The 14,513-nt window shown below is 44.3% G+C and overlaps 1 protein-coding gene across 8 annotated transcripts in view; it reads left to right on the forward strand.

The window, feature by feature from the left end:
- PTPN2 (protein tyrosine phosphatase non-receptor type 2) overlaps positions 1-13,452 on the forward strand; it is a 456,918-nt gene extending 443,466 nt beyond the window's left edge. For all 8 annotated transcript variants that reach the window (XM_078687490.1, XM_078687491.1, XM_078687493.1 and 5 more), the window contains one exon: positions 13,096-13,452. In XM_078687490.1, the coding sequence (XP_078543616.1) occupies positions 13,096-13,117 (22 nt within the window). In that variant the 3' untranslated portion in view covers positions 13,118-13,452. The remainder of the gene's footprint in view (positions 1-13,095) is intronic.
- The last annotated feature ends 1,061 nt before the right edge of the window (positions 13,453-14,513 follow it).

Raw genomic sequence — 14,513 nt, forward strand, 5'->3', positions numbered from 1 at the left:
AGGTGTGGCGGGCTTCATCGAACAGTAAGGAATGATACATCTGTTGGAGATAGAGCAGTTGCCCCACCGCCGCGCCACCTTCTCCCGACGTGCAGACGGCCTCTTGGTCACCAACCCGAGTCGCCGCCTCCGCTATGGCCCGCCCGCGGGACCTACGATTCGCCGCGCACCACGCTATATCTACGCCCCTGAGCACCGGTTTTAGAGCCTCCCACAAGGTCACGGCGTCCGTATCTGGACCGTCGTTTTCGGTCAGGTAGTGCGCTATAGCCTCCCTCATGTGCGATTGGTAATCATCACGCTGTAAATGCCACGTAGCCAGGCGCCAACGGAATGGTTGTCTCTTTGTGCTTAAAAGTAGTGTCAAGGAAACCGGGGAGTGATCCGACAGTCCCCTAGGGAGTATCGCGGTAGAACCCACTCGTCCTATCCAGGGCTGGGGGATAAAAAGGTAGTCGAGACGAGAAAAGGATTTGTGAACAGCTGATACATACGTGTATTCACGCCCACATGCATGTTGATATCGCCAGGCATCCACCCAATCCAGCCCCCGCACCAATCTGCTCAGTTTCGTCGAGGCCTCAGGCAACTGATCACCCCCGGGCCTACAGCGATCCAACCTCCCATTCATCACGTCATTCCAGTCACCTCCCACAATAGTCAAAACATGCGGGATCTCGGCCCATACATCAAACAGCCGCTCCAAAAGGGCATCCTGCAGAGGGGGCGGCGCATAGACACTGCCAAACACCACGGGCTCCTCCCCCACCTTTCCTTTGACCAATGCAAACCTGCCATGTGCATCCAGCCACTGCGTTTCATGCGAGTAGTTCACACGACGGTGTATCAATATTGCAACTCCTCTAGAGCCCCTCGTAAACCCTGCATGGAACACCTGATCATAACCATATCTCCGTAAGCTAAGGGTTTTGGTACCCATGAGATGGGTTTCCTGGAGGAGTAGAACATCTGCCTTCTCCTTCTTCCCCATACGCAAAACTGCTCCCCTCTTAATTCTGTCGAGCATCCCTCTTACATTCCAGCTCAAAATGCGCAGAGAAGCTCGTGGGGGTTCCGTCCCCCGTCCGTCAGTCGCCATCAGGGGGGCCAAAACTTTGGTTCGTCGGGCAACCGAGGCCACATACAGACTCTTACTATCCTCCAGACACTCGCATACACCGTGCTCACCCCAGGCCTACCTACTCCCACAACTCCCCCCCTGCCCCCCAACCCCCTACCCGTCCCCCCGCCAACCCCCCCGGACCCCAAACAATACCAACAACCCCCCCTCCAGCCCCCCACCCCATACCTCAGCAACATTGAAGTACCTGTCGCGGTGCAGGCGATCCCAGACCCCCAACGGGAGGTCGGAGACCCACAACACCAATGGATCCCTCCCAACTACCCACTAAGTGTCCAACTACCCTCTACCCAACGTGGGAACGAACTCCGGGAGAAGACCCGCTCTTTCTCGAGCGCCTCCCGACCCATGATCCACCCACGGACCACGATGTATGTAGCAGTAGTCCATATGGCCAGTCCGAAGTCCGGACCCATCTGACCTGCACCTCTATGCACCGTCGCGGCCCCACGAGCCGGAAACACCTATCAGGGCCAGTACATCACAGGGACTCAAGACTTCAAGGGGGAAGAATCCGTCGCCTCAGTGTCCTCCACAGTCTTCTCTTGGGAAGGCAAGCGCTTCTTGGAGCGCGCTCTCCAGTTACTCCTGCTGCGTGACCTACGGGGCACCCTCTTGGGTTCCGATGTGGAGGACGTATCCGAGCCCCTCCTCGGAGGGGTGTGCACCTTGACCCGCACCGTCTCGTCCGTCCATTCAAATACATCCTCCGGAGAGTTAAAGAATTGAGTGCGAGATTGAAACACCACCCGCAAGCGGGCCGGGTAGAGCAGGGCATACGGGATCTTCAACTCACGAAGGCGCGCTTTCGCTGCCGTGAAGGATTGCCGTTGTTGTTGGACCAGCCTGGTGTAGTCCGGGAAGATCAGGATCTTGTGGCTTTCAAACATAATGGGGTCCTTAGCGCGGGCCTGACGTAGGATGGTGTCCCTGTCGTGATAGTTGAGCAGTTTGGCTATCGCAGCCCGGGGGCGAGCCCCAGTGGGTGGCTTCGGAATCAAGGCCCGGTGGGCCCGCTCGATGATGAAGAAGCGCGAAAGGGATTCCGGTGGGAGCCACCCCTCCAGCCACTGAGTCAAGAAGGCCTCCATATTTCCCTTCTCACAGTCCTCCGGAAAGCCCACAAAGCGCAAGTTATTTCTTCTGGCCCGTCCTTCCGCATCCTCCACTCGCAACGCCAGGCCCTTTTGGATTCCCTCCATGGCAGCTACCTTCTTCTTGAGGACCGCGACGTAGTCCTCTACCTCCGTGATCCTTGTCTCTGTTTCCGTGATGCGGGCGACAGCGTTGCGCAAATCCTGTCGCAGCAGGGTAACATCCGCTCCGACCGCACCGATCTTTGCGTCCAGCATATCTCTAGACTGCGTGATGGCCGCCATTAGTGCCGCATTATCCGGTCCCGAGCTCTGCTGTCCTCCTGTGGCTCCCGCACCCCCACTCGGCCCCGCAAATTTATCCATGGGGCCCTGCTTGGAAGAGCCGCCGCTGTTGTTCCCCCTAGTCATAGTTCTCGTGGGGCTCACGGTCGTTCACCGGGAATGGCGGGGTGCAGAGACCGCCCCAACGACCTCGTAGCGTTCAATGAATAGCACCCCAAGCAGGCCCAGCGTGCAGCCCGACAGAAGGTGTCCCACGCCGCCGTACAACCAAGAGTCAAGCCACTTTAGGAGGGCCCCGTGGCGGAGTCAGGATCTCTGAAAGTGGCCGTGCCCACCAACACAGGAGAAGCCGAAGCCAGCCCCGGCCCCTTCGCGTGGCTCCCGGCAAAGACGGCCGTCAGCAATCCACCAGCGCCCAAGAGTGCCGTCGCAGTAGGCCAATATCCCCCACAGCGGTCCGGCCCGACCGCCGAGCAACCTGTAATGCCCCGAAGGCGCCCCTGGCACCGAGGGCTGGAGCAGGATCAAATGAAGGTGATTGGAGGAGGGGGGGGGGGAGGGGGGTGGTTGGCGCTGCAATGGGGTGTAGTGAGAGAGCGGGTAACTGTCGTCTCTCGACGCTCCGAGGGCCACAGACCCCGCGGTCCGACACGGCCGCCGATCGGGCCAGGCACCTCCGCAGGAGCGACCCCTCCCCCTCCAGGTCGCGCACCACGCGGCTCCCCCTTACCGCACCATTGGACGCTGGTCACACCGCCGGTGGGTCGCCGACACCGCTCCCTCCAAGCCAGCTGTGCTCCGCCGCGGCCCCACAGGTCGGGCGGGTCGGCTCCTCACACCCCAGCCGGTCCGGCGTCGCCTCACTTCCGGGCGGGGCACCCACCAATCCAGGCCCCGGCTCTGGTGCCCGATGAAGGCCGCACCGCGGTCCCTGGTCAGCGCTGCCGGAGGCGGCAGAGATCACGCCTCCGGGGCCCCAAAATCGCCATCTGGCTGTCTCCCCCTGCTCCCGCGGACAGCCGCTCACTGCCGGGTGGACAGAGGTCGGGGCGACGCAGGATATGTGGAAGGATCACAGGCGGCGGGACGGAGCTCGCTCAAGCTGCGTCCGCCATGCTCGCCGTCTTGGCCACGCCCCCAAATTATTAGACTCTTCTTTACTTATATGTTAGTGGGATTGCTCATTTAATTGCGGGACTTGCCAAGCACAGAATATCAAGGTATTTTGTATGGGGAACACTTTACACTTCAATACTCTAATTGTCAAAGAGCTGCCTCCTTTCTGATGATATGGAGTCCCATATCTGCATTGCAGCCTTGCCCCCCTGCCATTAAACCCATTCCAGCCCCTTTCCACTGAATGAAATTCATGCGAGAAAATTCACTGGCTTTTATTAATGTTGATGTTAAGTGTTGAAGTGCCTAGTGCGAGGTCAAAAGTTTAACAATATTTCCTCAACAGAGAAAATCAGGGAGGCTCTAGGACTTGTGTGGTGGATGGAACATCAGGGAATGCAGATGAACAGTTTGCGGTCATCTCCCTTGGACTTTGCTCATAGTGATCTTTGTTACCTATTAGAATCTGAGCATAGACAGTAGTCGAAAGCGATCTCTTCCATTTTATTTTGGGGATACTGTCTGAGTGCCTCATTCTCTATAGTTAAAAAAGGGACATGAGTGAGTCTGGAAATTAGCAGAATGAATTTGCCTTGGACTTTTGGACCTCCAACCAGACGGCATGACAGTGACACACTTATTGTACTTTGTGTGTTTGTGTCAGAGGGCCTGGTTGTCAATCGCAATGCAGCAGAGTCCTTGGCTCCTTCTACAGCACCCTGCGATCGATTCACTATTGTGAACAGACTTGCATAGTGGATACCTTTAATGAGATCTGCGGGTAGTACGCCGTAGAGAAACAAAGGGAAAGGGTGCCTTAGTGAGTCCGAATAGCAGATCCAAACAAAGTATTTGCAGTGCATTTGATCCAATATGTATGTTATCAACATACTGCTGTATAATTGTTAATTCAAGTCGTCTTTATTTTGAGATTTACTGATGTATTCATTGTATTATGCGGATGTATTTGTAATTTTGTTTATGTAAGACATTTACACTGCAAGAGGCACCTCCCAAATAGAACTAACAACCAGATGGATCGAGAATTCTTAACTTCAACTATAGTGCCATGGTTTGCTGAATTTAGTTAGTTGTACCACAGATATGCCCACTTCAGTCTTTTTGTTATTTCTACAGTTCTCGCTGGTCTATTCAGACAACATCACTTTCTTATGTGCTGCCATTGCAACGTGAGGTAATGGTTGGATTAATACCCAGTAATCTTCATAACCCCAATCCTCATCTTCCTAGTCAGTCTTTATTTGTCCCTCCCAAGGCAGCCTTTCCTGTACATCAGAAGTTCATACACTTTTGTTTACTTTTAATACATCTTGTGGGTTATCTACTATTTTATTGAAATTGATCTGCCTCTTTCTCCAATTAGTGCTGCTAGAAACTAACTGGGCCTTTACTTTCTCTCTCGCACTCTGGAAGACTTCCTTTCCGTACCAGCTATAACACAAGGTGTTATAGTACAAGGTGGAAAAGTTGATATATTTACTTAGTCATTTCAGAGGATGCGCTTTAGTAGCCTATATAGTTGCCTCTCATGGTGGTCCCGCATTATTAGCTGGAAGTTCGAGCTGAACCCTGCACACTAAGAGAGGCAGTCTGTGGGCTCTGAGCTTAGCCAGTCTCCAGTACCTTTGAACAGGTGTGTGCTAGTACAGCACATTATAGTAGACAGATCTTGCCTTGTTGTATAAATCTCATTGTAGTTGAGACTTCCTATCAGGCCAGGTATATTTAAAGCTCCAGCTTAGCAAGACTGCCATTTTCAATCTGCATTCATAACCGAGGTCAATAAGTGGGCCTAACAATGAAGCACAAGGAAGAACTAGCATAGCATCTGTTGCTAGGCAAAAATATTTTTTTTCCTCTCCTAATTTGCAGGAGTTGGTGCACAGGAAAGATGCAGTTGCTTTACAAGCCCAAATTAAGAATCTTAATATAAATGGCTCGGATGAAGCTGATCTAGAATTGCATAGAAGGAAGCTGTTGCAAAGAGTTTAGCCAACACAGTATGTCACATTTAGGAAAAGTTGGATTTTCCAATGGAAGAACAGTCTGAAAATAGGGATGATTTGATTGCTTTGATACTAATACTCCTGATGCTTTATTGCTTCATTCGACTGCCAAGAATATCTTCTTAAGAGTATGGATGACAAAGAACAAAATGGACTTTTCTTGACTTCTGAGACTTAAAAGACTTAGATGTTGTATTTCCACAATCGGTCAGATTCATCAATTGCAAGTATGACATCATATTAAGCGACTGAGGGTTCATTTCTGGCAGATTTAGTGCATAAAACAGTAGCAGGTTCAATGAAAAGAGCATATGCTGCAACTAACTTTATACAGCAACATATGCAGCATATGCTTTACAAGCATTATCAAAACACTTCCAAGCCCTTTGAGTGTTTTTCCAAAAGATAATGACTGCTCCGAACTGTTAAGCAGAATGGCGTACACTTCTTATGTGACTCCACTTTCGGGCTTTGTGCAGAAGTTATCTCTTCTGGCGCTACACCGGTGGGCAGAAGGCATATATGCTTAAGACCGTTGCCACAGAATGTTTCCTTAAAAGCACTAATATCCCAACTTCCGCTGATAGGTCCCCAACTCTTTAATTAATAGCTAGATTAGTTAATTAAACTGCAGAAGAAAAACTATCTAGAACCATCTAAAACTTATAACAGAGAGCTATATCTTTTCTTTCTCCAAGGAGCATACAACGGCAGAGAAAACCCTTACATTAGTTGGCCAGTGGTCACCTTGAGGGTGTCACCCTTGCAGATAAATCCCAACTCACAGGATCAGCTGTGTTCCACAACCTCGAAAAGGCTCACTGTGCCGGGAATATTATTGTTCCTGAGGTCCACTACTTTACTACTTGAGTGTTAACAGAAATGTATTGTTTAGAATGCAAATCCTTATCCCCTGAAACTGTTTCGCCAGCCTCTTCTACTAAAAGATCAAACGAGAAAAAAAAATCTTTGGCAAAAAGTCTAGAAATGCTACTTGGAAGAAGGCCATTACCATAGTGCCACAAAAGAACAGGAGCACCGCCATGTATTTAATTAATTTTCTAAGAAAAATGTATTTTGGGGAATTTAAACCAGTATTAGACCTGAGAAGAGCAAATATTTTTCTAGCATTAAAGACTTTCAAATTGGTTGTGCTCCACTTATTTATTACACTCATAGTTGTAGGCGATTGATTTTCATTCTTGGATCGCCAAGGTGCATATTTCTATGTTTCCATTCATACTAGCTCACAAAAATACCTTTGATTTGCTCACTGAGAAAATCATTACCAATGTATGCTATTTCTATTCAGTCGCTGCAGCTTCAAGAGTCTTCAAGATGGTATTGGCTCCTTTGATGGCTCATTTACATTTATATGTTGTTTACATTTTTCCCTACTTTGATGACTGTCTAATTTGCGCTCCCTCTGTATTAAAGGTGTAAGAGCAGACAGATGGTATGTTTTTCAAGAGTTCCATTTCATTTTCAGTGAAACTAACACGTTTCTATCAAAAGCCATCTTATAGAGATCTATTTGTACAGGCTCACTATAGAAGAGTACTACATATATTTGCATATGGGCATAAGTGAGATCCCTTCGCATTTCTCATTCACGGTTGGTCACTATTGGCGGGAATGTGAGAAGAAAAAACATCTAAAGCAACACTAAGTAGGTGGTTGAAGTTTGCTATAATTTCAACATGTAAAGCTGCAGGTCAAGACCACTCCATCTACTGTCAAAGAATGCTCACAGAGAGAGATAGTAGAATGTTGGGCATATTTCAAAGGCGTATCTATTTAATTAATTTAATTTAATTGCGGGTTTATATAGCGCTAGGAATCGACTCCCGGAGGAGTATCTCCACGCTTCGACTGCTGGGGAACCCGTCCTGGCTCACCCTGAGAGATGGTCCCTGATGGGTATCTCTAAGGTGCGACCAAGCATCCCCGGCGGTCTGGGAGGGCCATTGTGAAGATGAGGCAAGCTGATGCCCAGAGTTGCCGAGTGTGGTTTCTGACTAGAGTAGGCACCGAGGCGAGAATTATCGAGTCCGCTGACCCTGGTCCACGACCCTGCCGCGTTGGGAATCGAACCCTGGTCCCGGGCTGTTCTCTGCTTACGGGTCTGCTGCCTCTAACCAGTGAGCCACACTTCTCCACTATAGTGAAATATATTGGTCTGCCATGCGGAAGTAATCTAACGTATTTGTTAACCATTATAGACTGGATAGTAAAGAACCAGTAAAGTGGGCAGTCCCACAAGTAAGATGCAAAAAGAACTAAGTCACTTAGAAACGTGGTACCAAAAGAGTCATCTAACATGGGAAGAAAAACAATACCTTTGTATACAACATCCAGTAATAGCTACCATCTGCGTACAATAACTTGGATTTCCACTGAAAAGGGGACCAAGTATAGCGGACATTGACTTCATCTGCTCCCGACTTGGAGAATATATTACTCCGAAATTCAACCTTTCATGAAAAATTTACAGTATTACATCAGAGGTGCCAAAGATGTACTACAACATCTGGAGAATCTTGGAACTTCAGGAGGACTACATCCTAACAACGATTCATGTGGTCCGTCTTCAGAAATGCTTTATCAATCCGATTGTCACACAACCTAAGAGGAATGAGATGATCATAGGGATGTTAAACGTCTGTCTCAGCCATAATTCTTTTTACATTCAATGTGGGTATATTCATACAAAAACAAGATACAGAGATGGGGGGCACATATGCACCCCCCTATACTTGCATACACATGGGTGAGGTAGCCAAATATTCACTCTGGGATGAACATTGCCAATACCTCAAGTGTGATCTTCTGGGGACCCTATTTAGATGACATTCTGGTGATCTGGCAGAGACCTCTTACACTGCAGGAAAAATACATAAATCAACAATCATAAAACAGTTACCTCACCCATTATGTAGATTACCTAGATGGCGTGCCCTACATTAAAAATAACCAGTTAAACTAATTGCAAAGAGACAGCATCTGTCTCAATACGGCATGCTGAAAGTTGCCACCCAAAAACATCTATAACATTCAAAGGGGTGAACTCCTTTTTGCCAATATGAATTTCAGCAAACAATGAAAATATCTCAAGATCGCAAGACACATGTAAATGACTGGCAATGAGGTTACAGCCAAAACCTCCTGAATAAGACAAAGGTAGAAGTTGCTTAAGTGGACCTTCAGAATTCCAAAGATCAGGATATTTCACCTTCCAAAGAACTGATTAAGTTCATCACAAATTACAAACGTCAACAGATAGTTCGGAAGATTCTTCTTAAACACTTGCCACCACATAACAGTAATCCTGTAGCAAACATGGAATTCACCAAACCCCATATTGGTTTGATGAAGAAGACAAGGATCTGGAGTGTTGAATATTACCAGTAAGTAATCCAACTAGTACCTCAAATTGCAATGGTAACACATACGTAAGACTTCTTGTTATCCCATTGCCATGTTCCTTCAGTGGAGTCTGGGTGATCTTGGAGGTGGATCAAGTTATGTTCCTAAGTTACTCAAGCAGAGGTACATTGCATGTAAGATCATATTGATGCCACCAGAGAATCAACTTTGTGTTTTGAACATTATGATGCCCCCCATCTGCATGATTTCTATTCTTGGAGATCCAATACACCTAGCTAATAATGTGGGGCATTGTAATAAGTGTATAGAACGAAAATAAATTATTATTCTCCTTGAACATACTTATTTTTTTGTAAACGCCTGTATTTGAGAAATTAAAACGACCCTAAATATGTATGCGCATTTTTCCTTAATGATAGCAGGACACCTATAGCTAGGAGAATCCTCTGCTTAGGATGCACTGGGACTGTACGCAAGTGCAGCCTCTATTTAATCAAGTCAATGCATTTGTGCTGGGGTTTTTGTGAGTATCATATTCCCAGCAATGAACTGTTGAGAAGGACCATGTCTGGTTCCACAGCTGACATATTGGAGAGCTCTATATTTCAGAAACTTTATACAATTTAGAATATTATGCAATATTTTTATGACTCCTGATTGATACTGTGAATTTGAAAGAATTGTCCTTTACATTATGTGTGCTTGCATATGTCTGTTTTTGTTGTATATTTGAGAAATACATTTCATTGTTTCCAGTGGAACTGACCGCCCCCTCCTTAAAACCACCCATATCTCTTTAATTGTATTGAATTCTGCGCTGGGCTGGCCAAAAAGGCGACTACCCGCTGTGGATTTTTTGATACACAGGCCTGAAATTTATTGCATTTCCTCCCTTTGCAGCACCTATAACATGCCCTGTTTTATGGGGTGGGTAAACTGCTTCTTAGGGGTTTTGGTTTAGTGGAGTACAAAGTGACAATGTATTTGAGATTGTACCATGAAGATCCAGAAGCTCAGTGACAGTGCTTTACAGAATATGTCACCAAACATAGGTGTTCAAGAATAATGTCATTACAACAGTGGACGATACTAGGCCTCCCCAGACACCTTTTAAGTCTGCATCCATGTTGGCATGACAGCAATAGACAGCACTCATGGTGGCAGTATCACTATACTGATACATTATAGCCTTTAAAAATGGTCTTGTCAAAATCCTCAGAAACATGCACGCTCCTTAGATAAATATGTCTATTTATTTAATCAACTTTGAAGCTTGAGATTAGAGGGATTGGTGTAAACTTAATATGATTTGTTCCATTGCAGTATTACCACAAACATCCCAAATCATCTTTCTTAATCCTAGTGGGAGAAAAACAAGGCAGGGTCACTAGATGTAAACATGTGGCATCTGTCAGTTTCCAAGAAGTCATCTGGCTTCCTACTTTGAGGGCAAGTAAGTGAATCAGCCTGTTGCACCCCAAAAGCCATGTTCTTTGAATGTTTATCTTCCATCAGTCATTAAGGTGGACACCAGACTCAAAAGTATTCTTGTTACTGCATATTGCTGGTAACAGTTTCACATTTTAAAGTACTGAATTTACCAGGTACTGAATTTACCAGATACAAAAAAGTTTGTTTCGTGGGATTTACTTTATAGCCAGCAACTCCTCGCTGTTGTTCTGACAACAGAGTACTTTATCTTGACATAGAGGCCTCCCAATGTTGGGCCATTTTGGTATGTTTGGTTAATTTAAGCGAATTGCTTTATTTTGCATGTCACTAGTTTTCCGCTGATTTCTTTGTCCAAAGCACCTTCTCCCCTTCGACTGTGAAGATAAATTTGTGGTTATTTTGCAGTGGCTACTTGATAACTATTGTGTACTAAATATTAGCTAGAATTGTCCTTTCCCCCTCCCCCCTTCGAACCTTCCCCACCCTAAACCTTTACACCTTGTCACAGCTACCACGTGAAAGTGTCTTATTTGGTTTCTGAAGATGCCTCTTTAATCTACTTAATTAAATATAAATGTTTCCCAGACTACTGTGTTGTCATTTCCTTTTCTGGTATTCCTGGACAGAGGCAGAAACTCCCTATTTAATATTATATTGTGTTCTTTGGTTTGCTATTAAATGTACTAAAACATTTGCTAGGTTCCTTACACTTGGTCACTGTTACCAAATATAGCTCTCTGAATCCACTCTTCTACCAATAAAAATAGCCTTGGTATCGGTCTCCTTCAACTTTCCCCAACCCCTCTTTGGCGATACCACTCAAATGTTTTTGTCTCTTACCTCCTCCATGGAGTTAATTTAAAGCCCTCTGACAGGCTGCCATGTTTCCCATTAAGGACTGGAGGCCAGATGAAAATAACTTGCATGTTGCCTGTTTCAATGCACTTAAATCTGGTCCTGTAGCCATCTCTTCCACTAGTTACAGTGGTCTATCCCCTCTGCCTGCAGGTTCAAGTTTAATTTGGCCAATGAAATGCAGTTTTACAACTTCATCCATTTGACTGGTCCATGCCAGCTGCTTTGCATCTGTTAGATCTGCCCTCTTCTCTAGCCACTGTGCAATGATCCCAATAAACACACCTCACGCAAGCAAACTGGGCTACTGCAATGGTCTGTCAGAGACTGCCGTCAGCAGTTTTTCCATGTACATGAAAGGTGATAAAATACAAATTTAAAATATTATATGAACAACAGTAAATAGAGCAATAAGTTAAACTAAAGCAAGACCGCAAACCTTCCAAAGTAAGTTTTCATTCATCACCCAGCAAAGTCATTGCATAGTTTTATTTTTGTGGTGTAGCATGCACATTTGGGAAATTAGTATTATAATATAATATAAATACAATTTGATGTATTTGATACAGGAATTTAAAAGCCGGAATGGGCAGATTTGTCCAGATTTGTATATGACCAAAATTTAAACCTATAGTTCCGGGTACTTTTGTTGGGTCACTGACTGCAAAATTACCCATTAGATAGGGAGTTGTCAGAATTTGCACAGCCGCTACTTGACCGAAGAAGTACAGAATATAATTTGTTCACTATTGACTTGTTTGCTATCTTCTCCTTCTTTAGTGCCACTTATAGGACTTGGCATATTGAGTCTGTAAAACTGTTTTTAATTAGTAGTACCTTGAAATGTTGTCATGTTTAAAGGGTGAGACTTCGATTTATTTCATTGTTGTAACCTTCATAGTACCAACCAATATTCCTTTACTCCATGGCAGATAAGTGAGACATTTCAATTATATTAAACATTTGGAGCATTTTTGTTCATGCAATTTGTTCTTTACAGAATAGCCTTAATGAACTAGTTACTAGTTCTATTTTTACTTGCATGCATTATCACTTGCCAAATTGGTATATTAGAAAATTAAAAACTGCTCTTCAATGGTTACTTAGTCTTGTATGTTTGTTTTGAAGTGGTTTAATGACATTATGTTCATGTTTAGTACAGTTCGATTTCAGACTTTGAAAGTGTTACATTTTGGCCAGTTTTCATGGACCTGTGTATTTCCATTCATGCATTAAAATGTCATAGAACCATTTCATGTGTCTTAGTTTTTATTTGTTTCAAAAGTTAAAAGAATATGATGTACTAATATAAATGGCATCGCCGGAACATTTAGCTAATTCCAATCTCACCTGAAAACCTTTGAGCCCACCAATCACCGGCAGTTAGTAAACATAAAAAGGTTATTTAAAACTCCACTTTCTCAACTCAGAATCCCCATTTTGGTTTGGGACCGTAATTGTTGCATGCTGGGCGTAGCTGAGCAACCTACATCTGTACAGGAATTCTAGTCAACTAGGCTTTTAAATTTCTGTTGCACTTGCTAATCTTTTTTTCTTTACTTCTCTTGAAGACATTTTGGTAGAACTTACGTGATCAAGTTACTACAGGCAGGAGCAAAGTAAATTTGTTTTTTCTTTCAGGTGGCATATTGGAATATTTTTACATGCAGTTTTACTTTGTATTTTTTATTCTGTACTGAATCAGTGATTTCTTTTTTGTTTACGTTGTGTGTCATAGGCCGAGACTGACTGACACCTAAAACTCCAAGACTTGTGAATGTTGTGCAGCTATAAACTGCGAACCTTTGACATGCAAAGCAGGACATGACACCCTCTTCGGGAACAAAAGTGAGGTCTGATAGATACTTGGATGGCCTCACATTATCTGTTTACAACGTAAACTACTACATCCAGGGGATGAAGAACTCCACCAGCATGAGTCTTTGCAAACACAGTTCACTTAATGTATTGTCAAGTGTTTTTTCTAATGCTTGTATGAATTGAAGAAGTAAATTCAAAAATGCTTTGTATTTTACTGCCATTCCCATTGTATTTTTATACTTTCTGGCAGCATTAAATATTTTTTTTAAATTGATATACAGTTTTTAAGTGGTTTCATTATTTGTTAGACTAGATATGGGTGCTTAATCCTCACCCTGATGGAAAAGTAATCTGACGTTTTAACTGAATTTTCATTTCTCTTCTCCATGTCATCCAGCTTTTTACTTAATCTCTCTATATGCAGTCTTTAAGTAGTTTTTTTCCTCGTGGATTCTGATTTTCTTGTATTTCTTCAAAAATTGGTTGATTCTTTCAGACTTTTCTTGGAAATATACATTGGATGACAGTGTTTTTTTCACTGCAATCATTAATATTGATATGTACTAGTCACAAAAGTAAGAGCTAAAGATTACAGTATAGTGACCCCACTGGCTACTCTGTATAATAATATCATATCCACCTGTCATTGGTGGTTCAAAGGGGTGTGTGGCCACACAAGAGACCGGAAGAGAGCAAATTCTAAACTGGTTCTCAGTAATTTCTTAGGACCTGGGAGTCATTCTCTTTAACTATTAAAGTACTTGGGATAAATTAGTATCAGTATTCCAATTCAGGGCTAGATTGTCCACAGTAGTGCTCTGTGCTGCTGAGGCATAGTTTATCTTACTACTTGCACTCTTTCTTGGACTGATGCACTTCCACCTTCTTGAATAGATGTTTACCACAGATGGAAAACTTGGAGGGTAATCAGACAGACACCAAACATTAATTTTCAGAAGTGGCTTTCTAGTCGCATACATACGTTCCTCCTATGTGTTTCTAAGCTCAATATGATAAAGAACAATCAACAGTTTCTCAGACTTAAAATTTTAGTTCATTGTGATGCTGCCAGCATAACCACAGTAATTTTACTACATTTCCTAGTAATCTGATTTCTGTTGGTGATGTTTACTAGAGCCACTGCCCAGTAAGATGCTTTTTAGAATCTAGACATGAAGTGTTCTGTATAATTCTTGCGCTCTTTTGCGAGAACCACAGACTGGGAAAGCAGTGAGATGGGTAGTGTTAAACGTTTGACATAAGGTACTAAAGTGTCCACCACTATTTTATACAATTTATTCATTATTTGCTGAGTGTTATTAATAAGTCTCAATG

Source organism: Lissotriton helveticus, chromosome 4_1 (genome assembly GCF_964261635.1).
Source record: "Lissotriton helveticus chromosome 4_1, aLisHel1.1, whole genome shotgun sequence".
Taxonomy (NCBI): domain Eukaryota; kingdom Metazoa; phylum Chordata; class Amphibia; order Caudata; family Salamandridae; genus Lissotriton; species Lissotriton helveticus.